At 35.0% G+C, this 27,383-nt stretch overlaps 3 protein-coding genes and 1 pseudogene across 11 annotated transcripts in view; 1 reads left to right on the top strand and 3 right to left on the bottom strand.

Annotated features, from left to right (window-relative positions):
- The window catches only part of LOC138307326 (phospholipid-transporting ATPase IF-like), a 59,200-nt gene extending 51,953 nt beyond the window's left edge, over nt 1-7,247 (bottom strand). For 6 of the 9 annotated variants that reach the window (XR_011205968.1, XR_011205966.1, XR_011205967.1 and 3 more), the window contains exon 1: nt 2,631-2,886. Coding sequence is in view for 6 of the 9 variants with exons in the window: in XM_069248008.1 (XP_069104109.1) it covers nt 2,631-2,729 (99 nt within the window). In the remaining 3 variants the exon portion in view is untranslated. Of the gene's footprint in view, nt 1-2,630; nt 2,888-7,048 lie in introns of those variants that run through there. The other 3 variants (XM_069248007.1, XM_069248013.1, XM_069248010.1) reach the window with 2 other exon arrangements.
- The window catches only part of LOC138308258 (uncharacterized), a 465,904-nt pseudogene that overhangs the window by 432,418 nt on the left and 6,103 nt on the right, over nt 1-27,383 (top strand).
- Nucleotides 10,348-17,908, bottom strand: LOC138308014 (uncharacterized). The gene is made up of 2 exons (XM_069248970.1): nt 17,811-17,908; nt 10,348-11,476 (listed from the first exon to the last, which is right to left on the bottom strand). Exons 1-2 carry the CDS (start codon nt 17,906-17,908, stop codon nt 10,348-10,350), a joined length of 1,227 nt encoding a protein of 408 aa, XP_069105071.1.
- LOC138307475 (uncharacterized) lies at nt 24,255-27,019 on the bottom strand. Its single transcript, XM_069248249.1, has one exon. The coding sequence runs from the start codon at nt 26,834-26,836 to the stop codon at nt 24,653-24,655; it is 2,184 nt and encodes a 727-aa protein (XP_069104350.1). The 5' UTR covers nt 26,837-27,019; the 3' UTR covers nt 24,255-24,652.

Raw genomic sequence — 27,383 nt, 5'->3', positions numbered from 1 at the left:
ATAATAGCTCACTATCTGTGTTTATACGGGTGCCTTTAGGTAACTAAGGGATTAACGGTGTCAGTATTACGTACCTACACAATTGCCAGTGCATTGTTTGTCATAGTTTGAGACAGGACATGTTAACTGTAGACGATCTATCGTGACCAACTTCAGATGAGTTGAATACCCTGTATTCCTCGAACTATTGATCTGGTCCCCTGTTGTTCGAGTTAAAGGGGTTTTACTGTATTTACTTAAATTGTAAGTCCATTGAAAGTGACTACAATAGATCTGTATACTTAGGACAAACAGCACATGTGGGTATAGGATCAAAGTTACATCAGTGATGTTATTTAAATATTCCAGCAAGTTTTGGAGAGTCCCTTTATTGTGATAAAGAGATGTACATTATTTACCATATGTATATACCATACGACAATGAAGTACACAATATGCTATCTTCTAGTCAAACCTGCTCATCACATTTATGGCAATTTTTGACCCAATAAACGTCCACGGTGCTTCACAAATTGAAACAAAAATAAGGGGCTGCCTAAAAGAACCAAGTTTGAACTAGATTTTCATAAAATCATTGCACAAACTAAGCCATAAATCAGTTTGTTAAGAAATCACATATAGTAACGGAAGGTTTTCATATTTTCAGTCTACATTTAATTTGAGGTCAGTGAAAGTTAGGTCTCAAGAAGAGGGAGGGGATAGGGGGCGCTTATTGGGTCGAATACGGCATACATTACAAGTGTATATGCTCCATTCTATAAGGCTTATAAGAAGTAAATTTTAATGCACAAGCTACATTGTACATGTATTTAGGAAATAATATTTGGAATTTTGAAATTCAGTAAAATATTTTTGAAGACATTTTACACTAAGTCTTATTACCGGTATAATACTTTCATAAGCATTATGTACCGGTATATCTATAGAAACCAACAACAACCCAACTTATAACATCAGTTTAGCATGTTTATAAAGAAGGTTGACATTCTTAAGACTCATTTTCAAATATTTACACTAATTTCGTAAATCAGCTGTATACAAAAATTTAGGAGGAATGACTACAAAATGTACAGGATACACTGACATGGTCTTGTGAAAAGGTTGAGAATAGAATGTAGTACAAAGAAACAAATAAATAGAGACCAGGGGAAGCTAAAAAAATATGGATATGAATTCATGAAGTTGAAATATAAAGAAAAAGAATTGGAAAAATTTTAAATCAATTTACTCAAATAAAAATTCTTTTTGTTTTATTGGATCAATGTGCTATGAACAGCCAGGGTCATGTATGGAAGGACATCCCAGGTTTATTTGTTTGAGGCACATGTCAGTGAAATACCAGGAGAAAAAAACACCGATCTATACCTGGCAACTGTCCCACAAGGAATAAGAACTCGCAATGTTAATGCAAATCACAGGAGACCATTGTACAAATAGTAACAAAAATGAATCTTACCTAAAGGGAGTAGTATACATACCTTATAGTACCATTATTTTATAATTTATAATAGAACCCCTCTAACTATAACTCGCATTCCTTGAATATCCCCACATTCCTCAAACACCCCCACATTCCTCAAATACCCCCACATTCCTCTAATACCTCTACATTCCTCAAATACCCTCACATTCCTCAAATACCCCCACATTCCTCAAATACCCTCACATTCCTCAATTACCCCCACATTCCTCTGATACCTCTACATTCCTCAAATACCCTCACATTCCGCAAATACCCTCACATTCCTCAAATATCCCCACATTCCTCAAATACCCTCACATTCCTCAAATACCTTCGCATTCCTTGAATATCCCCACATTCCTCAAATACTCCCACATTCCTCAGTACCCCACATTCCTCTAATACCTCTACATTCCTCGAATACCCCCAAATTCCTCAAATACCCTCACATTCCTCAAATACCCCCCACATTCCTCAAATACCCTCACATTCCTCAATTACCCCCACATTCCTCTAATACCTCTACATTCCTCGAATACCCTCACATTCCTCAAATACCCTCACATTCCTCAAATACCCCCACATTCCTCAAATACCCTCACATTCCTCAAATACCCTCACATTCCTCGAATACCCCCACATTCCTCTAATACCCCCATATTCCTCAAATACCCCCACATTCATCGAATACCCCCACATTCATCGAATACCCCCACATTCATCAAATACCCCCACATTCATCAAATACCCCCACATTCATCGAATACCCCCATCTTCATTAAATACCACAACATTCATCGAATACCCCCCTTCATCCAACTGATCATGTGATCCTAGCCATTCCCCTATATAATCTATGTAAAAAACCCAGGACAGCTTGAAATGCTATTGTCAAATACCCTGTATCCCTCATTGCTGGGCCGTGGTGGTCGAGTGGTTAAGATGTCTCAACATATTACTACAAGCCCTGTACCTCTGGGTCGAATCCCATTTGAGTCAGTTGCCAAATATTGACCGCTGGTCACAGATTTTTCTCCGGATACTCCAGCTTTCCTCCACCAACAAACCTGGCACGTCCTTACATGACCTTGACTGTCATTAGGATAGTAAACCAACCAAATCCACCAATACAAGGTACAAAATTGACAATGTTAAATAAATATATTACCTGGATGCTAGTAGGCCATAAAATACTGGTATAGGCACAGTGTCCATGTTTATCGAAAGTAACACCGGGCTCAGAAGAAAAAGTACCATACCGCGACATGAAGAAATCTATATACCAGCTTCACAACATTTATCATGACCAGTAAAGTAAATCCCAGGATTTCTTAACTTAATCAACAGCAAAATTAACACCTCACAATTTCAACATTCAGGAAGAAAATGGCCTACCAGGAAACAGATACTATAGCACTGACTATATGTACCAGTATAGAAAATTTGAATGTGAGTTAGAGCTACCTATAGTATATTTATCTGATAAAGTGAAATATTTTATGTATGTGCATGTTTTGCTTCCTGTTCTAAAGGTAAATTATCACATTATAGTGTTAGACAAATGTATGCTTACAAATCAAACTCACCTGATAATGTTTCAGCTAGCTTACACATGAAACTATGTTTAATGCATTAAATGGGTATGATTATGAATAATATATGTTTTAAAAAGTTTGAACTTTCTTCAGAGTAAAATTAACCAGTAATTAAAGATGTGAGATAGAAAACAATACAATTGACTTGTGGTGTTTCATAAAGTAGCTTTTCCTGAGAGAACAAAAGTAACGGTAGACCAATAGACTGCGGTCTGACATAGCCAGAGATACTCTGGTCCTGACACCAGACTTAGACATTATGACAGATAGATGTCTGGTGTAGGGCCAGAGTACAGTGTTATATCAAAAGGTGGAACTCGCCGTCACCGTTTGGTATTGGGCCAGGTCATCTGACAGTCTATGATCACGGGTAATTAAGCGATAGTGCAACGTACACCTTGCACCTAGAATGATGTGAAATAAATTAAATATAAGCTGCTAAATAACGCTGTAAATGCCTTTGGTTGGTACTAAAGGTTACCTGTGTCGTCACCTTTTTCATTGACTACATAAACCTGATTTGCATTGCATTATTCCGGAATTAAGTTTCCAAAGTCGATCAGATGTTTAGAATATCGTGACCGATACAAGAATTTGTATGATACGCCGCTTGAAGTTTACACAAAACGAATTCGTTTAGCACTGTCTTATGTCACTCAATTAATTCATATTAGAACATCGCTGACAGGAATCTCTTGTTAAATGTTTTTAAAAGGTTGGTGTCACTAAATCCAGGGGTAGAACTTTTTAAGCCACTATCCATTTTTGACAAGTTGGTAAAATTTCAACTCGCTAAGTAAGAAACCTGCTTGCCACTTTGAAATTATTATTGGAATCAACCAATTCATTGATAAATATTATATTTATTTATTGTACATAACAATGAGTGTTTAAAACATTTTAGTGTCAACTTTTTATTTTCAGAATAATTATTATATGGCAGTTTGTGCAAATAAGAAAATTGAAAAAAAAATAATACTAAAAAACAACTTTATGATAAAAGTGTTTTTGTCTAAACTTAACTGTTACTAAATAGCAGAAACAGTAGTCCTTTTTCATCTTGTGCATGCTTTTGAAATTTTGCCGGCTGAAAGAACATTGTTATGTCAGCCATTTTAGCAAACTACATAAAATATTCAGAAGAAAGATTTTTTCATGGAACACCTCTAAACTTGTCCATACCAAAGCAATGTCACTGTTTTTGAGACACTTGAAAGTATATAGTATTTCAAAGTGTCTACAAGACGTTGCACTATTAGTGTGGAATGTTGCGCTTTCATTTCACGATTCATTTAGGCTATAATTTGGTACACAATTTATGACAGGTGTATTTATTGGAATATTAAGTAACTGTATATGTATTAAAAATGACGAACGATGCAGCCGCTCGCCGAACAATACAACCGCTCGCCAAACAATGTAAGTACGATATTTTATATTGGGAGTGTTCATTTTGAACAGGGCATCCAGTAGGATCAAAATCTCAAGAGTCAGTGACCCTTGGCTGTAAAATCCTGAGGGTCAAATCAAATTCCTGAGGGTCAAAATATTAAACTTAAGGGTCAATTATTAATCACGTTAAAATTCAGTTACATTTAAATATTAAATTTTATAACCAATAACATTGTTAATAAAAAAAAGTTAATATGACTTATTATGTTTCTATAGAAAAAAAAAAAAAAAAAAAATATAATAATTATTATATAAAATATTGATTAACTTCAGTATTCATGTAAATATTTTAATTTTTTAATTATATTTGATTATGTAAATTCTGGAAGATTTAAAGGACATTTTTGAGCTTCTGATCATAAATATATTATTTAAAGGTAGGTTTCGCCCAACCAAATAAATATTTTTTTGTGAAATGCGATAAACGGAAGAAAAGATGAAAAAAAAAAAAAACATATTAAAATACCCCAATTTAATTTCTTTATGCGTTTGAGATTGAACAAATGTGTCTTGAATACAAAATTGAAGGAAATCCTTGATTTATTACGGTGTCCGTCAGACAAAATAGAATGCAAATGAAGCTGCGATGGATTGTGTTGTTGAAGTTTCGCGCATGCGCATTGTAACGCACTAAAAGTAAACAAAATGGCTGAACGAAAGTGTGTGAGATAAAGAAAAATATATCTGAATCGGCAACAAAGTGGAGGAAATTATAATGGATTCGGTAGCACCCTAGGATATCTATAGGGAATTAAATTCAGAGATGGCATGTAGCAATAGAAGAAACAGAAGCCACATCTCAAGTGGAACTTGTCCGGATCTGTTGGGACTCGTGTAATGGCATTGCACGTGGTGAGTCAAATTTAAACACATATGCCAGCGCACAAACAGCCGCAGACTAACTACATGCATATTTGGTGTACAAAGCTAGCGAGCGTATGTAAGTAACATGAAGTGTTTTAGATTATATGATATGTATAAACAGTCCATCGCACTTTGATTTGTTGTTGTTGTTTTTTTAACTAAACATGCCGTGTCAGACTGTTACTTCTATCTGACATTTTGTTGCACGCTTCCGTTTGTTGATGCGGCCTCGTTTTGGAAAAAAATACGTCATGTTCTATGTAAAGCTTGACTTCACTCTATTTTTAGAGGAGTATTTTCCTGGTCAAGCTAGGCAACTGACCACCCATATTGTTCGCTGTATGCATTGAAAATAATCTGAAGATTATATCTATGTACAGGATAAATTTCAATTTCGTAGTCTTTATATTTCATAGGGCGAAACCTACCTTTAATCAACAACATCATTTTATAAAAAAAAAATGATGAATTTTTACACAAAAAGAAATAGTCTATAAATAGTTTTATAAATCATAGTTACGGCTGCTATTTTTTGTTTGAAATCAAAATGTTATTAATTCAGCTGTATTTCTAAAACGATCTTTTAAAAATAAAGACATTGCTTTTATTTATTTTGGGTTGCGTTTCCAGGTCAAACCACTTTTCATATTTGCCGTCAAAAAAAAAATTAGAAACTGTAACAGGAACGATTGATGGTTTGTGGGTAATGTACATGAAGGGTTATTCAGGTTAAAAACAAAATGGCTACTTCAGCATGCATCAAACTAGGCCTATCTACGATCTCATCTCGATACCTGCTTACAAGTTATATAACATTAATTCATTGCAATTGGAATCTAATATAGCTTTGATTAAAATTTGATTGCTGATAAGAATGTGCAGTTTTAGCGGATTTGAGGCAGGTAGGAACTCAGTACAGGTGTGACTTCTTTACCTGTGCTCCAATTAGCAAATTACGGTCGGACTATGTCATAGTTGAGTGAATCTTTTAATTGACTTGGGGTATTCTACCAATTAGTGTCACTGACCCTTGCTAACATACACATTATTGGGGGCTGGGCATCACATAATACACAAATACACAAGTCTGATGGGCAGTGGTAGTAAAAATGTGAAGCGTCAGATTGACGCACGGCATGCAAAGATCGTACGTCAAAATAAATTTTGCTGCGTCAATGACCCGAGGTCTCGGGTTAATGGATGCCCTGTTGAACCCTGTAAATCACGGCAAAATCTATTAAACCAGAAACATATGAGACGGTATAAGGCAGCAACTTCCTTTATAACATGTGCATTTTGACTCCACACCTGATAAGGAAAACAATAGTGCAAGAGTATGCTCGCACTAAAAACATGTTATATGCCTTACAGTACATTACTTTATATATATAGCAAATATTGGCATATATAACGCTGAGTGTTTAAACCATAGATATTGCCTATTGCGAAATATCCATACATTGTTTTATGCAAGTACAGCTGTACTACAAATGTATCATTACAGTTCTATCAGATCAGTCAATAGTAGGTAATCGTAAACAATAAGTTACAGTGAAAGTTGATTCCAGTATCAGTGAGTGTTGTCAGTATACTAGCCTGTACTACATCTAAACAAACAGTTGATGTGTGAGGTTACAGTACAACTTTATATAAACAAAACAAAAATATGTTTTACCAATTTCTGTCCCAATATCCTGAAACAGTCAGCCATTCTCCAGTTCCAACTTGATGAATGAAATAATTTCTCATTCTGCTTCACATCTGTCTGAGAAATTATGACGTTTCACGTCCTGTTTCTATCTTTCCTGTGATCAGTTCCGTGTGTGTATGTACGTGAGTGTGGGAATGTTGTCGGTCCACCTGCTTCATCAAGGTGTTTACGACGCTTGTAATCCACGTTAACGACAATCTAAAATTGGAAACGGACTTTCATACCGATCCGGACGATTTTCATACGAGAAGTCAGAACTAATGTCGCCAACTCATGCTTTTAAATCAAATACTTTTATATGTATATCAGAGATGACAACATTTACAGAAACCGGGCATCCATTCACACATCATATTTTACTTGTACTGTAGACTACTGTCAGCTACAGTTAGAAACATATATAGTACTGTAGAGATTGGAAAGTCCTTCTTTATCTTGCACCAGGCTCCGGTTTATAGGCATTTTCCCTTGGCTAACTACTTTGAAATGTATTAATTAAATATGATATTTCTTCATCAATACAAAATTCGAACATTATTTCATGGTTTGATATTGCCAATTGTCCCGATTAACATGATTTAATATGATTTTTGAAAGCATGAAAATTACCAATTTTTCCTAGTCTTTTTTAAATCAGCCATTCAAAACCGGAAATGAATTTTGTTTTGTTAGTATATAAGTTAAAATATAGTTTTTCTTTCTTTCAGATATTGTACTCAAACCATCTGAAAATTACTTAACTTTTGTAACATATCAAAGTTATTCTCCTCTATATAATTATTTAATAAGACATCTTTAAAACCCTAAGCACATACAGAGGTACAGATCGTGAAAATGGCGGAGTTTCCAAACTATTTCCTTTCTGTGGTGTAAATCAACATATCTATTACCGACTCCCATACAGGTTCTTGTAATCATCATAATACAGACTACACAATTCCCATGTCCCTGTGGTATAAACAAACTATGACTATAACCAATTCCCATGTCCCTGTGGTATAAACAAACTATGACTATAACCAATTCCCATGTCCCTGTGGTATAAACAAACTATGACTATAACCAATTCCCATGTCCCTGTGGTACAAATAAACTATGACTATAAACAATTCTCATGTCCCTGTGGTATAAGCAAACTATGACTATAACCAATTCCCTTGTCCCTGTGGTACAAATAAACTATGACTATAACCAATTCCCATGTCCCAGTGGTTCAAATAACCAATTCCCATGTCCCTGTGATACAAACAAATTATGACCATAACCAATTCCCATGTCCCTGTGACCCAACATAAACACAGATTATAACCAATCCCCATGTCCCTGTGGAACACACAAGCTATGACTATAACCAATTCCCATGTCCCTGTGGTACAAACAGCATATATATTTCCATGACATTATTCAAAGTGTACGTTTGTTCCCAGAATGATTTCTAAATTGTAAGGTAAAAGTACGTTATGTATCGATAACTATTAATTAATTCATTGTAACAAACACGACAGCCATATCAGATATAATTTTGAACAGTAGATGAAAGGGAGCCATCTCCAAAAACTAGACCTACTAATGTACAATGAATATATTCGTTTTATTTTGAAATGAGTAATAAGAAGAGGAATTTCCATTTGTACTTTTTTGTTTTCTTTTTATTGCTACGTACATCCTTGGTCAAGGTACGACGCTCAATTTGGGACACATTATATTTGCGTACACGTGTTCTTGAAACGTACGCTCGATTTTATATGATAACGTTCAAGGTAAAGGCTGCAGACGTAAAAAAAAACCCGCTCATAACTTCATAAAAGTACACTGTACAACGTGTGCGTTTCTTTATTCAGGTAGATGGCGATATAAGTTTTTTTCTCACTATTTGTACTCAGAGATTATGTCAATGTCAGGAGTTCGCTATGGGTCAAATGAGGTCAAATAAAGGTCAAAAATGAAATTTACCAAAGAAACGTTGTGAAGCCTGGATATGAGAGGCATGCGCATACTCTCAGGCACATAATATGACCAATTTCAAGGTCATTGCATCAAAAATGGTTTTGATATAGCCCTTTGAAAATGGCGATTTTGTCGTTTGTTGCCAATATAATTTTAGTTTGCATAGACATAGCTTAAACAGATGTCTTCAAAAGTAATGCTTTTCATTGACCTTGACTTTCATTCAATGTCACAGTAAGGTAAAAATATGTTATTCACCACTAAAAGTTACCAACATTTTGCGAATTGCAATACTTACAATGCATAGTGTTAAATAAGAGAAATTATAATGTTTATGCACCCTGTATATATCATATTCATTATACGTGTTCACCAAAAAGCACCCTATCTGTATTCCGTATTTCATATTACAGAAAAGTTATGAATTTCAATCAAAACCTTCACTCTGAACATAGAAATTACGTGTACCAAAATATCTTTATTCCGTTTCTTTTTATTTGTGCAACTTTGCAAAGTTTAAATTTGTTCTCATCGGTACCTTCTGAATTTCCTCAATCACAGTGGGTTTATTTGGTCTGGTTGAATTCCTGGTTTTCTTGAAAGACATGATGATGCTTATAAAGGTCAAAGGGTAATTCAACCTATTTTGTTTTCAATTTCAAATAACCAAATCAAATTTTACCTGGTATTTCTTTCTAAAAAATGTTCTTGGTTGTTTGGGTAATTTTAGATTAATGACTTGTTTTTAATACATTTGCACTAATAGTGCACAAAAATAACACAAAAACAATGACATATTTTCTGAATTTAATTGTTATACACAATACATGGCATTTACTTCAGTATTATAGTCATATGACATTGTATTGTACAGAGCACTGATACAAAACAAGGGAGATAATCGATTCATTCAAAGGGGGATAATATAAAACAAGGGAGATAATCGATTCTTTTAAAAGTTGATATGAAACAAAGATGATTGATTCGTTCAAAGGAAATAATGCACTAAGGGAGACAATTCTTCATGATTATAATTATCACATAATTATGTAGTAATATGATTCAATCATATGTTAGCTGCACTATATCAAAAATATCGTTCTGGGCACCATTTCATGTCATGTATGACTGGGTAAATAAATATATCAGTTATATACAAAACCACACAATAAAAACCATTTCATGATAAGAGTTTCTTCCTCCACAAATATGAACTCTTTCACACATTATTATACTTCAGTTATTAATTGCACTTCTAGCACCATGTTCTGTCAAACTATATCCAACCAACACATCAACATAACATTACAGAATGTCTACATGGGAGAAACTTCCCCTTCACTGGAAACTCTCTCGTGGGTCTGTCGGTGGCGGATCATGTTTCCAGACTGGGCGAAGCTCTTGCCGCAGAGGTTACAGGTGTATGGTTTCTCTCCGGTATGTGTGCGCTGGTGCTTGGTGAATGTCGAGTAATCGGCGAAGGACTTGGAACACGTGTTACAGCTGTAGGGACGCTCGCCAGTGTGGATCCTCACGTGAGTCCTCAGTGTGGAACGCTGGTTGAACGCCTTGCTACACCACTCGCACTTAAAGGGCTTCTCTCCGCTGTGTCGACGCATGTGGACTCTAAGGTTTGCCTTGGACGAGAAGACCTTGTGGCAGATTTCGCAGACGATCTTCGAGGGGGTAGCTGCACTGTGGGCAATCTTGGTGGCGGCAGGTGGTGAAATATCGCAGGCCTTTGGCGGGGTGATGGGCTCGGGTTTGATGGGAGCAAAGCTGAAGTCTGAAGAGTCTGATTTGTTTGGTGTGTCACTACTGGAGGAAGAGGTATCCATGATGAGTTCAGCGAGGTCCGGAGCGCTGTCCATCACTTGGTCGATGAGCTGGGTGAGGTAGGGAGACAGTTCCATGGCAGGAGACGTGCTGGGACGTGACATAATAGGACTCAATCGGTAACCAAGCTCTTCGTCATCAAGGGATAGGCTCGGTAGGTAGAATCCAGGCGGAGACACGGTCTCTTGGCGAGGTTGTTGGGCGAATCGGCAGTCTGGGAAGTTTTCTGGAGCTGACAGGTTCGGTTTGCTGCTCTTGGCCAACATCTTCTGTAGCTTGGGGAATGTGCCAAGGACCTTCTCAAAGATTGCGGCTCTCAGTTCATTCTTGGTGTTGCGATGCAAAAAGCTGTCCTTGTTCATGAAAGGGAAACTCTGGCCTGGCATCATGTGAGGCATGTACATCATAGGTGGTACTCTTTGGTCGGGAAGCTGGGTCCCAAACGTGGCGGACTGCTGGTACGGGAAGGCGGGAAACCATGGGTTGGCAGGCATGCCTGGAAGCTGTGGCGGAAACTGGCCAAACGTACGTGGGTCTGGTCCGGGGTAGGAGGGATAGGCTGGGTGGGCCATCTTAGGGAATGGTGGTGAGCTGTCCTGACCTTTAGACCTAAAAACAATAAATAAAATAACATAAATTAATAATATCTAAGCATATGTTATATAATTGTAAAACTATATTATAGTGAATAATCGCTTTTTCGCGATTGAATTTATTTGATCAATACAACACTGTCAAATGGTTGATGTTTGACTTTACACGATATACAATTATCAGCTAACACGATACAAAGCAGGACTTTACACGGTATACACATATCAACTATAACACGGTACGAAAGTCGGACTTTACACTGTATACAATTATCAACTAACACGATATAAAGTCTGACTTTACACGGTATACAATTATCAACTAACACTCTATAAAGTCTGACTTTACACTGTATACAATTATCAACTAACACGATCTAAAGTCTTACTTTACACGGTATATAATTATCAACTAACACGATCTAAAGGCTGACTTTACACGGTATACAATTATCAACTAGCACTATATAGTCTGACTTTACACGGTATACACTTATCAACTAACACGATCTAAAGGCTGACTTTACACGGTATACACTTATCAACTATAACATGGAACGAAAGTCAGACTTTACACAGTATACAATTATCAACTAACACGATACAAAAGTCTGACTTTAAACGGTATACAATTATCAACTAACACGATAAGAAAGCCTGGCTTTACACGGTATACAATTATCAACTAACACGATAAGAAAGCCTGACTTTACACAGTATACAATTATCAACTAATACGATATAAAGTCTGACTTTACACAGTATACAATTATCAACTAACACGATCTAAAGTCTGACTTTACATGGTATATAATTATCAACTAACACGATCTAAAGGCTGACTTTACACGGTATACAATTATCAACTAACACGATCTAAAGTCTGACTTTACATGGTATATAATTATCAACTATCACGATCTAAAGGCTGACTTTACACGGTATACACTTATCAACTATAACATGGAACGAAAGTCAGACTTTACACAGTATACAATTATCAACTAACATGATATAAAGTCTGACTTTACACGGTATACAATTATCAACTAACACGATACGAAAGCCTGACTTTACACAGTATGCAATTATCAACTAGCACGATACGAAAGTATGGCTTTACACAGTATGCAATTATCAACTAACACGGTACGAAAGTATGGCTTTACACAGTATACAATTATCAACTAACACGATAAGAAAGCCTGACTTTACACAGTATACAATTATCGGCTAACACGATACGAAAGCCTGACTTTACACAGTATACAATTATCAACTAACACGATATAAAGTCTGACTTTACACAGTATACAATTATCAACTAACACGATCTAAAGTCTGACTTTACATGGTATACAATTATCAACTAACACGATCTAAAGTCTGACTTTACATGGTATATAATTATCAACTAACACGATTTAAAGTCTGACTTTACATGGTATATAATTATCAACTAACACGATTTAAAGTCTGACTTTACACGGTATATAATTATCAACTAACACGATCTAAAGGCTGACTTTACACGGTATACAATTATCAACTAACACGATCTAAAGTCTGACTTTACACGGTATACAATTATCAGCTAACATGATACGAAAGTCTGGCTTTACACAGTAAACAATTATCAACTAACACGACCCGAAAGTCTGACTTCACACAGTAAACAATTATCAACTAACTCGATATGAAAGTCTGACTTTACACAGTATACAACCGAACAATCACAGTATACCATTATCAACTAAACCCAATACGAAAAACTGACTTTACACGGTAAACAATTATATCTAACACCACCCAACACAGCTTGTTACACAGTTTATGTTGAATATATAAACTCCATATTAACACGTAATATAATGCTGTTTAAAATAGCACGAAAAATCTTAGCACGGTATATATTTTTTAAAATGAACACTATTTTGTCTTTCAGATCATTTAGTTATGACCCTTACGGGTAGGTAGCCATTGTGACGTCATTACTTTTTTGGACGCATATTCACATCGTTTTCTCCTAAAAGTATAACGTTACGCTCGCATGACGTCACAATCAATACCTACCAGCAAGGGCAGATAACTCTGTAATATAATATATGAAATAATAAAATACGACTTTATTATTATAACGATATAGATTTGTCGCTAAATACGGTATCAATCTATCACCAAGAAGATTAAAATTGTCTTTTAAACTATACAACATAAACCATAGCGACTTATTATTGAATTGATATCGTTAATACGAGACTGTCATTGATCAATTAACTGATTTTCACAACATTCTTTACAAGTTATCATGTATATTGATCACTTACAAGGTACTAATTCTGACTAAAAAGTTATCATATACATTGATCACTAACATGGTATGAATTCTGACTAAACACGTTATCATATATATTGATCACTAACATGGTATGAATTCAGACTAAACACGTTATCATATACATGGATCACTAACATGGTATGAATTCTGACTAAACACGTTATCATATATATTGATCACTAACATTGTATGAATTCTGACTTAAAAACGCCATCCTATATATTGATCACTAACATGGTATGAATTCAGACTAAACACGTTATCATATACATTGATCACTAACATGGTATGAATTCTGACTAAACACGTTATCATATATATTGATCACTAACATGGTATGAATTCAGACTAAACACGTTATCATATACATTGATCACTAACATGGTATGAATTCAGACTAAACACGTTATCATATATGTTGATCACTAACATTGTATGAATTCTGACTTAAAACGCCATCCTATATATTGATCACTAACATGGTATGAATTCAGACTAAACACGTTATCATTTACATGGATTACTAACATGGTATGAATTCTGACTAAACACGTTATCATATACATGGATCACTAACATGGTATGAATTCAGACTAAACACGTTATCATATACATGGATCACTAACATGGTATGAATTCAGACTAAACATGTCATCATATAAATTGATCACTAACATGGTATGAATTCAGACTAAACACGTTATTCTATATATTGATCACTAACATGGTATGAATTCTGACTAAACACGTTATCCTATATATTGATCACTAACATGGTATGAATTCTGACTAAACACGTTATCATATACATTGATCACTAACATGGTATGAATTCAGACTAAACACGTTATCATATACATTGATCACTAACATGGTATGAATTCTGACTAAACACGTTATCATATATGTTGATCACTAACATTGTATGAATTCTGACTTAAAACGCCATCCTATATATTGATCACTAACATGGTATGAATTCAGACTAAACACGTTATCATATACATGGATCACTAACATGGTATGAATTCTGACTAAACACGTTATCATATACATGGATCACTAACATGATATGAATTCAGACTAAACATGTCATCATATAAATTGATCACTAACATGGTATGAATTCAGACTAAACACGTTATTCTATATATTGATCACTAACATGGTATTAATTCTGACTAAACACGTTATCCTATATATTGATCACTAACATGGTATGAATTCTGACTAAACACGTTATCATATACATTGATCACTAACATGGTATGAATTCAGACTAAACACGTTATCATATACATTGATCACTAACATGGTATGAATTCTGACTAAACACGTTATCATATAGATCACTAACATGGTATGAATTCAGACTAAAAAAGTTATCATATACATTGATCACTAACATGGTATGAATTCAGACTAAACACGTTATCATAGATTGATCACTAACATGGTATGAATTCTGACTAAAAAAGTTATCATATACATTGATCACTAACATGGTATGAATTCAGACTAAACACGTTATCATATATATTGATCACTAACATGGTATGAATTCTGACTAAACACGTTATCATATACATTGATCACTAACATGGTATGAATTCTGACTAAACACGTTATCATATAGATTGATCACTAACATGGTATGAATTCTGACTAAACACGTTATCATATAGATCACTAACATGGTATGAATTCAGACTAAAAAAGTTATCATATAGATCACTAACATGGTATGAATTCAGACTAAAAAAGTTATCATATACATTGATCACTAACATGGTATGAATTCAGACTAAACACGTTATCATAGATTGATCACTAACATGGTATGAATTCTGACTAAAAAAGTTATCATATACATTGATCACTAACATGATATGAATTCAGACTAAACACGTTATCCTATATATTGATCACTAACATGGTATGAATTCTGACTAAACACGTTATCATATAGATCACTAACATGGCATGAATTCAGACTAAAAACGTTATCATATACATTGATCACTAACATGGTATGAATTCAGACTAAACACGTTATCATATACATGGATCACTAACATGGTATGAATTCTGACTAAAAAAGTTATCATATACATTGATCACTAACATGGTATGAATTCAGACTAAACATGTTATCATATATATTGATCACTAACATTGTATGAATTCTGACTTAAAACGCCATCCTATATATTGATCACTAACATGGTATGAATTCAGACTAAACACGTTATCATATACATGGATCACTAACATGGTATGAATTCTGACTAAACACGTTATCATATATATTGATCAATAACATGGTATTAATTCTGACTAAACACGTTATCCTATATATTGATCACTAACATAGTATTAATTCTGACTAAACACGTTATCATATAGATCACTAACATGATATGAATTCAGACTAAACACGTTATCATATATATTGATCACTAACATGGTATGAATTCTGACTAAACACGTTATCATATATTTGATCACTAACATGGTATGAATTCTGACTAAAAAAGTTATCATATATATTGATCACTAACATTGTATGAATTCTGACTAAACACGTTATCATATAGATCACTAACATGGTATGAATTCTGACTAAACACGTTATCATATATATTGATCACTAACATGGTATGAATTCTGACTAAACACGTTATCATATATATTGATCACTAACATGGTATGAATTCAGACTAAACACGTTATCATATATATTGATCACTAACATGGTATGAATTCTGACTAAACACGTTATCATATATATTGATCACTAACATGATATGAATTCAGACTAAACACGTTATCAAATATATTGATCACTAACAAGGTATGAATTCTGACTAAACATACGGTCATCGCTTTACATAGTTTGAATTTTGACTAAACACGTTATCAAATGTATGACACAATATTATCACTAACATGATAAGATTTCTGACATAATATAAATGCGCATTTATGTGAAATCATCGCATAACGTGGTATTAATTCTGACTAAACATGTTGTAATACAGTTTTAACACTAATATGGTATGAAATCTTACTGAATAAATATCTTAAAAAACGCGGTATATGTTTATCATGATGGACGTCCCATTGTATGTATTGTAAGTTTCAACCTCAAATACATGTACTTATCAACTATTAAAAAACCACTTATAAATATAAGTAATATATAATATAACATATAATAATTATACAATATTAATATATAGAAAGGAAATTCTTGAAATCGAATATAGATTTTTAATTTATATTTACTTATAATTTACTTAATAATATTGCACTTAAAAATAATGCGTTTTAGATCTTTTATAGATAACTTTGATATGCTTTGAAAATTGTGTATTTTTTTAAAAGTGATGCAAAAGAACGATTTTCGATGAAAATTTAAAACTTCTTTATTTTCATGTAATGGCCTAAATAACTTAATTGGAAAAACTAGTTATTTCACCATCAGAATTTAACTTCATATCCATGCAAAATGTTCAAGCTAAGAATGTCTCTATCGGCAATAATGTTTCTGTTCGTATCTAATGAGGGTTGGTAATGTATTCAGCTTTTTTTTGCTTTTAAACTTTTATTTCATATAAGAACTTTAAATGCGTGTTCTCTTTTTCATATAAGCCAAACAATTGATAAATTACAGTTCATTTTAATTCAAATTATTTTAATGCTATATTACTGCAACGCAGATAAAGTTTCTCAAATATACGTCCTTGGTCAACGAGAGTTGTTCAAGACCTGACTAAGTTATGCAGTTAACAATATCTTTTATCATGATTATTTGTCATTAACTATAATGTATATCATTACAAACATTTTCATTATTAGTCTTTTCATTGAAGAAAAAAACCCACAACATTTTTTTTAAAAATATTGAAACCTTGCATCAGGATTTGAACAACTCAAATAACAAAATACTGTTACTCTCATTATTGTTAATTGAGTTCTGGTAATTTGTCCTAATTAATTAAGTCCCTACCTTATGTCAGGTGCCTGTGTCCCCGGGTACGGAGCGTGCGGGATCATGGGATGACCAATCACCGACTTCGCGCTGCTCAATAGTGTAGAGGTGGCCATCTGGAAAATAAAGATAAAATATTATAATGATGATCTTATATTATTTTATTCATTGGATTCAAGTTTAGTCATATTTAAACATTCAACCCTATCACATGACGCTTTGTACTTATGAAATATGATTTTATTATTCAATTCAATCAATTTGATAATGTTCTCTGTTAATATCAACAATGCAGATTTTTTCACACAACATGTTATTTGTCATTACTATAATTCAGCATAAGACGATTTATTTTTCCCTTGGTAAAATTAAAATCAGATTTTCAAAAAAAAAAAAAGAATTCATAAATATGTAGCTATAATACAACTAATTGTAGTAATGAATTAAAACATACCTTTTCAATAATGGACACTTTTCTTTCGTGTAGAAAGATGCTATGGTTGCCGTATGGAGATCGATAGAGTTTATGACTTCACATGGAGATAAATTCAACATTTAAAACAATTCTTCACAAAGTTTTAGAATGGTATCTTCTGGTTGGTTGAGAAGTTGGCACAGACCCCGCCCACATCCAAACCAAACTATTCGGACACCGTTTCTGCGATCCACAGGAGAGACCCGAGTGTGTTTTGAAGCCATGTGATTGGTCGGGGTAGGCGGAGTTTGGTCGACTCCACGCGTAACGTGACGCGTTGAGTAGATTTATGGCTTATTGAGATGTGATCGATTGTTTTCTCTGCAGATCGATGATCCTTCTATTGTTTTTCATGACTTTGATCTCCGATCGTGAGTAGATCTCAGACTAGAATCATACGGTGGTGAAAGAATTTGCCGAGCATGGCTTTTGATTTGTTTACATAAATAAGACCGAGTGTCCACAAAGTCGTAATGATGTTTTTATAATAGAATATTTTACGGTTCAAAGAAATAGGACTTCTAAACTATTCCGCTAACGCATAATCATAATTTACTTTTGTCGCCGTAATAGCTCACTAAAGCTAACAAATGTTATTTGTATGAAATATGCAATTTTAAATAAAAAAAAATATTTCATAACGTTTAATTTGTGAAGTTAATCCATTGGTAAAATAAATTTCTGTGAAAGATTTGAAAAAAAAAACACCCATCAACTTGTGTAGTCTATACATTTATACGGGTATTGGCTGATAGTCAGTCAGATGATGATATCTGTTCAGCCACAGCAGTAACTATTTATTTGAGTTTAAACTATTTTATTACAGCAGGATTGGATACAACATACCTATTTATTTGGCAGTGGCACACATAATTTGTCAAATTTGTGTCCTATTTTGAAGGACTTCGCTAACACCAGTGAAGAATTAAAATTATAATTGATACATATTGGATTTAACATGGTTGATCCTCGGTTACTCCTTTAATCAGCAAATCTATTTGCATAAGTAAAAACTCTTGTACTAAAGTTATATGTGACGTAAATGACCGAAAGTTTTGACATGCGGTTTTTCTTTTCTAATTGAAAACCATATGTTTTGCTCAATTAAGCTGTGAAAATCATTCAAATGGTTTCCATTTTCAATTCGAAATATTTTATTAAAAACTAAATGACTGAATAACAGGCAGGTAGTGTCTATATTGATCCTTTCCTGAATCCGGTACAATGGTATACATCATAATATTATTTTTAAATATTGTACTATTAACTTAGATTTAGATAAATTGTTTCTATAAGTATATTATAAACTTATTTACAGTAAATTTCTAAATATACCTGTTGATAGTTGAATATCAAATTAAGGTTTCGTACTAGGAAATTGATTACAATAAACAAGCACACATACACCTTTCATACTTTTTCCACCTCTAGCAACAATACATATGTGAGTTAATTAGCATAATATTTCATCATATATGATTATTTATACATTACTATAAATACATGCTTAATACTATACATTCACCTATTGCGACCCACACACATACAAATGTAAATAATATATATACAATGTTAAGAAATAGATTGAATTAAGCCCTTTCCATTATTGAAGTATGAAAATAGATTATGTATAGCCCTTTTACCTTTCTATAGGGTATGAACTTAAATACATTGTAAATCATGAATATAATATATATACATAATTTAAGAGGTAAAGAAAGTTTACATGAGTCGATTTGTTTTAATGATATTAAACTACATTTTGTTAAGATATTGGCAGATATGTAGCCAATCTTATTGAAGATCAAAAATAAGTAATGCACGGACAGTTATTGTCGCCTTCTTGTTTTGCACGGACAGTACAGTTATTGACACCCTTTTGTTTTGCACGGGCAGTTATTGACGGCCTCTTGTTTTGCACGGACATTTATTGACGCCCTCTTGTTTTCCACGAGCAGTTATTGACGCCCTCTTGTTTTGCACGGACAGTTATTGACGCCCTGTTTTGCACGGACAGTTAATGACGCCTTCTCGTTTTACACGGGCAGTTATTGACACCCTATTTTGCACGGACAGTTATTGACGCCCTATTTTGCACGGACAGTTATTGACGCCTTATCGTTTTGCACGGACAGTTATTGACGCCTTATCGTTTTGCACGGACAGTTATTGACGCCTTCTTGTTTTGCACGGACAGTGATTGATGCCATTTTTTTGCACGGACATTTATTGACGCCCTCTTGTTTTCCACGGGCAGTTATTGACGCCCTCTTGTTTTTCACGGATAGTTATTGACGCCCTGTTTTGCACCGACATTTTTGACGTCTTCTCGTTTTGCACGGGCAGTTATTGACACCCTCTTGTTTTGCACGGACAGTTATTGACGCCTTCTCGTTTTGCACGGGCAGTTATTGACAACGGCAGTTATTGACGCCCTCTCATTTTACACGGACAGTTATTGACGCCCTTTTGTTTTGCACGGACAGTTATTGACGCCCTCTTGTTTTGCACGGGCAGTTATTGACAACGGCAACTATTGACGCCCTCTCATTTTACACGGACAGTTATTGACGCCCTTTTGTTTTGCACGGACAGTTATTGACGCCCTCTTGTTTTGCACGGACAGTACAGTTATTGACACCCTTTGTTTGGCACGGGCCGTTATTGACGGCCTTTTGTTTTGCACAAACAGTTATTGACGGCCTTTTGTTTTGCACAGACAGTTATTGACGGCCTCTTTGTGCTCGGACAGTGATTGACGCCCTCTTGTTTTGCACCGGACAGTTATTGACGCCCTGTTTTGCACGGGCAGTTATTGAAGCCCTCTTGTTTTGCACGGACAGTTACTGACGGCCTCTTGTTTTGCACGGGCAGTTATTGAAGCCCTCTTGTTTTGCACGGAGTGTTAATGACGGCCTCTTGTTTTGCACGGGCAGTTATTGACGCCCTCTTGTTTTGCACGGACAGTTATTGACACCCTTTTTTTTTGCACGGACAGACGCCCTCTTGGTTTGTACGGGCAGTTATTGACGCCCTCTTGTTTTGCACGGATAGTTATTGACGCCCTCTTGTTTTGCACGGACAGTTATTGACACACTCTTGTTTTGCACAGGCAGTTATTGACAACCTTTTGTTTTGCAGTGGCAGTGATTGACGCCCTCTTGTTTTGCGCGGGCAGTTATTGACGCCCTCTTGTTTTTCACGGACAGCTTTTGACGTCATCTTGTTTTGCACGGACAGTTATTGACGCATTATCGTTTTGCACGGACAGTTATTGACGCCCTCTTGTTTTGCACGGACAGTTATTGACGCTTGCTTGTTGTGCACGGGTATTGATGCCTCTTGTTTTGCACGAGTGTTGACGCCATTGGAAAATAAACAACGTGAGCATTACCTTCATCTTGTGTTTGTTGTTGTATTTAATAAATTGTAACATCATTATTTTGAGAAACAGAGATCTAGTCATATATATATCTATCATATATCCTATTAATATCAGTACCATCATATTCATATATCGTTTTCTTATGATATACAAAAGTCAATAAAACAATGATCACTGCAAATTGTGCCAAGGACATTTGTATCTCGTATGACTGTAGTTGATTGTAGTTAGAGGAGGTAGGAGTAATGCGAGTGAGTTCATGAATAAAACTACTTTCAATATATTTTGTAAGGAATTGGCCTTGATAAAAGTGTGGCTGAAGGTTTAACATTTCAACATTTATATCTTCAGTTATTACTTCATCAGTAATATTACCATCAAAAACAGTATCAAAAACATGTCATCTATTTTCTGAGTGTCCATTCAGTTTCATTCATTTGCCCGTCTGTGTCTGTCTGTCTGTCTGACCTTATGAAATCATACCTAAAAGTATATTCATTTCATATGCAGTCTGTTATGTCTGTCCATAAGGACATATACATAGACAGACGATACCCGTGTGCAGCATATATGATCATCATTTTATTCGTCCGATCATTCTTTATTTCGTTCGGTCATTACTCTTTTTCCTTTATCCGTTCGCTAGCTTTTTTATGTGATTTTTTCGTTCGTTCGTTTTTTCGTTCGTTCATTCAATCGAATTAAAGCGAAAGGAAAATGTATTGAAGTTATCATTTATTCGTTGATATATCATTGATATCATTTCCCGTGCTTTGGTCGCGACCAAAATCTAGTTTTTCTTTGTTTTCATATTAAATCTGGCTCTCTGTTTGAGATTCTGTCGCTTTCTGACTGGCCGATTCCCTTTTTTCATACCACTATCATTAATTTTTACTAAAGCCGACTTTCTGATTGGCTGATATTTTAAAGAAAAAAATCTGAGAATGGCGCGAAAACCCGATGTTATGACGTCACAATAGAGACATCGAGGTTGCGTATGATTTAGAAAAAAATAATCCATTGAAAAAACATATTTTATGTCATCAAGTAGTCTGCAAAACTAATTATGAGCATTGATATCACTATTTTTTTTTTATTATTTCATCGGGTTATGAAATAAGTATTTAGAAATTTAGTTTGCACACTGTGAATCTGCTTTGTGGATTTTCACAAAAGTTTGCAAAGAGACTGAAGTGACACTAATGCTTATAATTACTGTTCATACTATTTGATGATAAGATAAAATACGTTTAAACGTATGATTCCGTTGGGTCATTCTCGAATCTTTCTTGAAAGAGCTATGAAGAAAAAGAATCGGCCAAGTCGGATTTCGTATGAAAAAAAAATATTACCAATGAATGGTTCGTCTTTATCAACCAAAGCCGACAATTCTGACAACGTCAGTGTTGGTTGAAGGATAAATGCAAAATATATTATCTAAATATTGTATTCAAATTAAGAAGAAAAAAAAAGGATCAAATGTATATTTCAACTTCAACACATCATTTTAATACTGATATTTCCAATTACATAATGCATGTAGTATATGAATTGTATTTAATATCACGTTCGTAGCATCCTATACATTGTATATGGTAGTTGTTATAATTCTATCTAAAGTGGGGGTGTCATATTTTTGACATGCATTGGTGTGTTACATGCACTGGGTTTTCAGGCATATCCAGTGGTGGAATTTACCTCTGTCCAGTTGGCATTCATATTGGCTATGAATGCCAACTGAAAGGTGTTCAATGCTTATATTTACATTTGGCTACAATTTTATGTTGAAATACCAAAGGATTTTGCATATATAATGAATTAATTATTTCAGGATTAACTTGAATAGATTTTTTATGTTATGGAGATATAACACAAAAAACTGAGTGTACTCTAAATAAACCGCGAAGCGGTTTATGATGAGAGTACACTCAGATTTTTGTGTTATATCTCCATAACATAAAAAATCTATTCAAATTAATCCTTATAATTCATTTTACTAAAGATAATCTCTTCAACATTTAAAATTCATTTTGGGATTCTTTTGTCTATGAAATTATTACGCCGTCATCTCAGCCAATCAGAAGCGACGTTACAAACGGCGACGCCATTTTTTCCTTTATGGGCTGATAAAGTAAATTTTTAAGCCAATGAAAATGCTCGTAACAAGCAAAATTGAATTATTCAAGAAGGGAACAACCATTTGAACGGCCGTTTTCCGTGATCGCTGACACGACAATTGTGACGTCACAATTATAATGACATCATAATAAGCGCTTGAAGTTCATATTCTATATCACTACCAACTGCGCTTGGTAAGGTTACATATTAAGACTGTAGTGAAAACGTAAATATACACCAATGCATGTCAAAAACATGACAGCCAATGCTTATATTTACATCGTTAAAAATAGATAAAAAATAAAGCATGAGAATAAATCTTCGTCTGCATTAGAGATAAATATCAGTCGATGGGTAATACTGGCTTCTGGTGTGTTGTCATGGAAAACCGATTAATCAATAGCAATAGATGATACAAAGATAAATACAAAACTTCAATCCATTAAATATTCCAATAAGAATATGTTTTCATATTGATTAAGAATATGTTTTCATATTGATCAATTTTAAGAATGATTTAATATTCTTTCAATGCATTCTGACACTGAGATAAACTTAGTCCGCTAAACCTGCCTATATTATTAGGCTCCCCCCTAACATAAAGTCAGCTCGCGGTACCTCTTAAAATGTGAAATCGTAGGACAGCTTTGGCCTACGCTACGTCAGCTGCATATTTCTAATGTATATATTAGGCAAAACATTTTTTAAAAAGCCTAATAAGATAGGCAGGTTTAGCGGATTAAGATAAACCCAGTGTTTGTATTAGTACGTCAGAACCTAAATGACAATGTCAATATTGGAAAATAACATGCATTGGGCCTAGTAGCATCATATAAGTACTGTGTTGTGGTAATGTAAATATAACAAAATACCAATTTCAGGTTAGTACGACAAGAACTTGATGCGTCCATCTTGGAATCCGACCCACATATATTGATCGTGCACCGCCAGTGTCCATGGGTTTCCTTGCTCCTTAACTAGGATTCTAAGTGGCCTGCACGTGACAGGGTCAAGGACTTGAACGGTTCCCGTGTAACCTTCGATGATCACTAGATTGTCAGTGACGTCAAACTTCACGTCCATGACGTTGAACCTTTCCGTCATTGTGACGTCAAACTTATCGCCAAGGACAACGTTTTCATGACCAACACAGCGTAGCAACAAAGTTAAGTTGATATCAAATAACATGAGGTGTGACGTCATGTCACTTGTTTGGTTGATAACGGCCACAAGTTTCCCTGTACTACTTACAGCTACCTTGTACGGCAAGACAAACAGATTCCCTCCATGCTTGGAGTATTTTGCCTCAGCCGTCATTTTCCAGTTTGAGTTACATTTCATTAAGACGCGATGGCTGTCTCGCGATTTGTCATAACTCCATTTGTCGATCAAAGTCATCAGAATGTCGCCTGTGGCAGAGACACACATTCCAACAGGGATAAGAGGAGCTGTATGGAAGTTCTCAAACACATGACAGCTAGGATAATGCACCTGCTTAATACACTTCGTCTGTGGACTGCAAATTAGTAAAGATCCATCAGCAAGTCCCGTCATTCCAAGCAAATGCTTTGATCCAGAGACAGAGACAGTCTTCTTGACCACACCCGAATTGCTGATTAATTTGATTTCATTGGCATTGTTGTATATTATCCAACAATGACCATTATCAGCAGGGGAAATTGCCGTCGGAGTTAATGTAGTATGCTGGAATGTTGATAGAATCACACCAGCTTCATCTTGCGAATTGACCTTTGAACTTGTCCTCCTCACTGGTGAGCTGCTTTGTGATGCTAGAACACCATTTGAACCTCGTGACATACTTTTTGAGGTGTCGCCTCTTAATTCTATTGGATTTGTGTTCAGAAACAACGAGGAAGAGTGTCGAGGCTGAAACAAAATATCATCTTCGATACTAAGTAATCCCGAAGCTGTATTTTCTTGCAAAAACGTTTCTGACAGCGAGCCTGGCCTTTTCGGAGATTTTTTAAAACACGAACTTAACTTTTCCGAAGAAGGTTGTTCTAAACGTAAAACTGTCTTTTCTAGAGAAGGAGTTTCCAATCGAGGATTAGTTTTCTGCATGGATGATTTCTCGTCTTGATAGAAACCATCATGAACTTTGTCTTGTGTTTCGTCATGTCTCCATCCATCTGATATGATCTTAGCTTCCCCTATAGAATATCCCTTGGCCCTCCGTTTGGATGATCCATACCTTTTCCTGATATTGGAGGGATCCGTTACCTTTAAGGATTGAGGTGTTTCCATGTCGATCACTTCCTCGTCGTTCCTTAACATATTTTTCCTATCTTTGTTGGCTGTTACAACTTTTATCTTTGGCTCAGATGATTCAGACAGATGATTTCTAGACTGGGAAGCTAATGTTTCCAAATTGGTTGAAACCTCAAGTCGTGGTTTCGGGTCTACCGATACGATGGTGCTATCGAATTCAACATTAGGAACTCCTTGGTCACATTTTGAATGGTCTTTTGGATTCGTTTCATTAACTGTTTTGTCGCTTTCTTGACTTTCTCTGTGCTCCAGGGATTCACTCAAGAATGATTGTCTGATGTCCTCGCGCATTTCCTCTCCAAACATCTGCTTTATGTAGAGGCGATCAATGTCGACTTGCTTCAGTGAAATCCTGTCGATCGACGGAACTTCAAAACAGGGCAAAGACGGTGCTGATAATCTGCTACCAGTTTCAATGATAAGTTTGTAGTCTGAAGAATTCTCCAAATGTGCCAAGTCATTTTGAAACCTTAGAATATTTTTCACCTTTTCTTCCACTTGCCTTTCAAATTCATCGAAAACTTTCGAGATTTCGTTTGTACGCGTCTGATGCCGATGGAGCAAATCATCTGCAATCTCGTCGACCGCCTGTTTGAGGTGATCGCGTCTCCTTTCGATATTCCTCCTGGTAACACTAGATTTGACCCTTTCCTTTTCTCTTAAACTGGTACATGTTTTCAAGTCTAATTTTACCTTATTGAAATGTGGAGCATTGTCTGCCTTTTCTTTCCTCAGTCGATCCAGCACCTGTCTTGCTTTTGATTCGAACCTTTCCATATTAGATGTTTCAACAGAAGTCACCACTTGTTTATGTCAGCCATTTTGTGTTTATCATCTTCCGTGTTCTGTTTTTAAAGGTCTTGAGACGTAGCGACAGGATTTGCTTGCTGTTTGGGCTATATTTAGAAAGGGGCTTATCCGTATGTGGAGCATTAATGCGTCTGTATCGGTGATAAAGGAATGTTTTGGTTTGTCACGGTGTGGTAAGCACACACATACATACATACCTGGGTCAAATTGTCTGTGTGCCGGGACATATATATAAGTTGATTATTTAAATTGTGTTCACCATTTATCAGTAGTCATATATTCAATAAACCACCTGTTTGGCCAATCACCTGTGTATTGTACTTTAACCTTCGTTGTGGCACCTGTTTGTTAGGACATTCCGGTGGCCGAGCTTTGTCAGCTTTACTGCAATTTAACCTGTGATTACCAGGTCATCCATACAGTATATCAGCTCTGGACCCGGCACCATACAACTTTCTCAGACAAATTTTTTAATCTAGTCAATGTAAAATCATTATTTGAGTAAAAAAATCTG

Source organism: Argopecten irradians, chromosome 14 (genome assembly GCF_041381155.1).
Source record: "Argopecten irradians isolate NY chromosome 14, Ai_NY, whole genome shotgun sequence".
Taxonomy (NCBI): Eukaryota; Metazoa; Mollusca; class Bivalvia; order Pectinida; family Pectinidae; genus Argopecten; species Argopecten irradians.
This window is presented reverse-complemented; position numbering and strand designations above follow the sequence as displayed.

Bases quoted from the DNA above. Each gene is read 5' to 3' on its own strand.
- LOC138308014 (XM_069248970.1), bottom strand. From the start codon at position 17,908: ATGGCCACCTCTACACTATTGAGCAGCGCGAAGTCGGTGATTGGTCAT. The intron at 11,477-17,810 runs GTAGGGACTTAA...TATTGTTTTTAG, and splicing joins ACACAGGCACCTGACATAAG to GTCTAAAGGTCAGGACAGCT.
- LOC138307475 (XM_069248249.1), bottom strand. From the start codon at position 26,836: ATGGAAAGGTTCGAATCAAAAGCAAGACAGGTGCTGGATCGACTGAGG.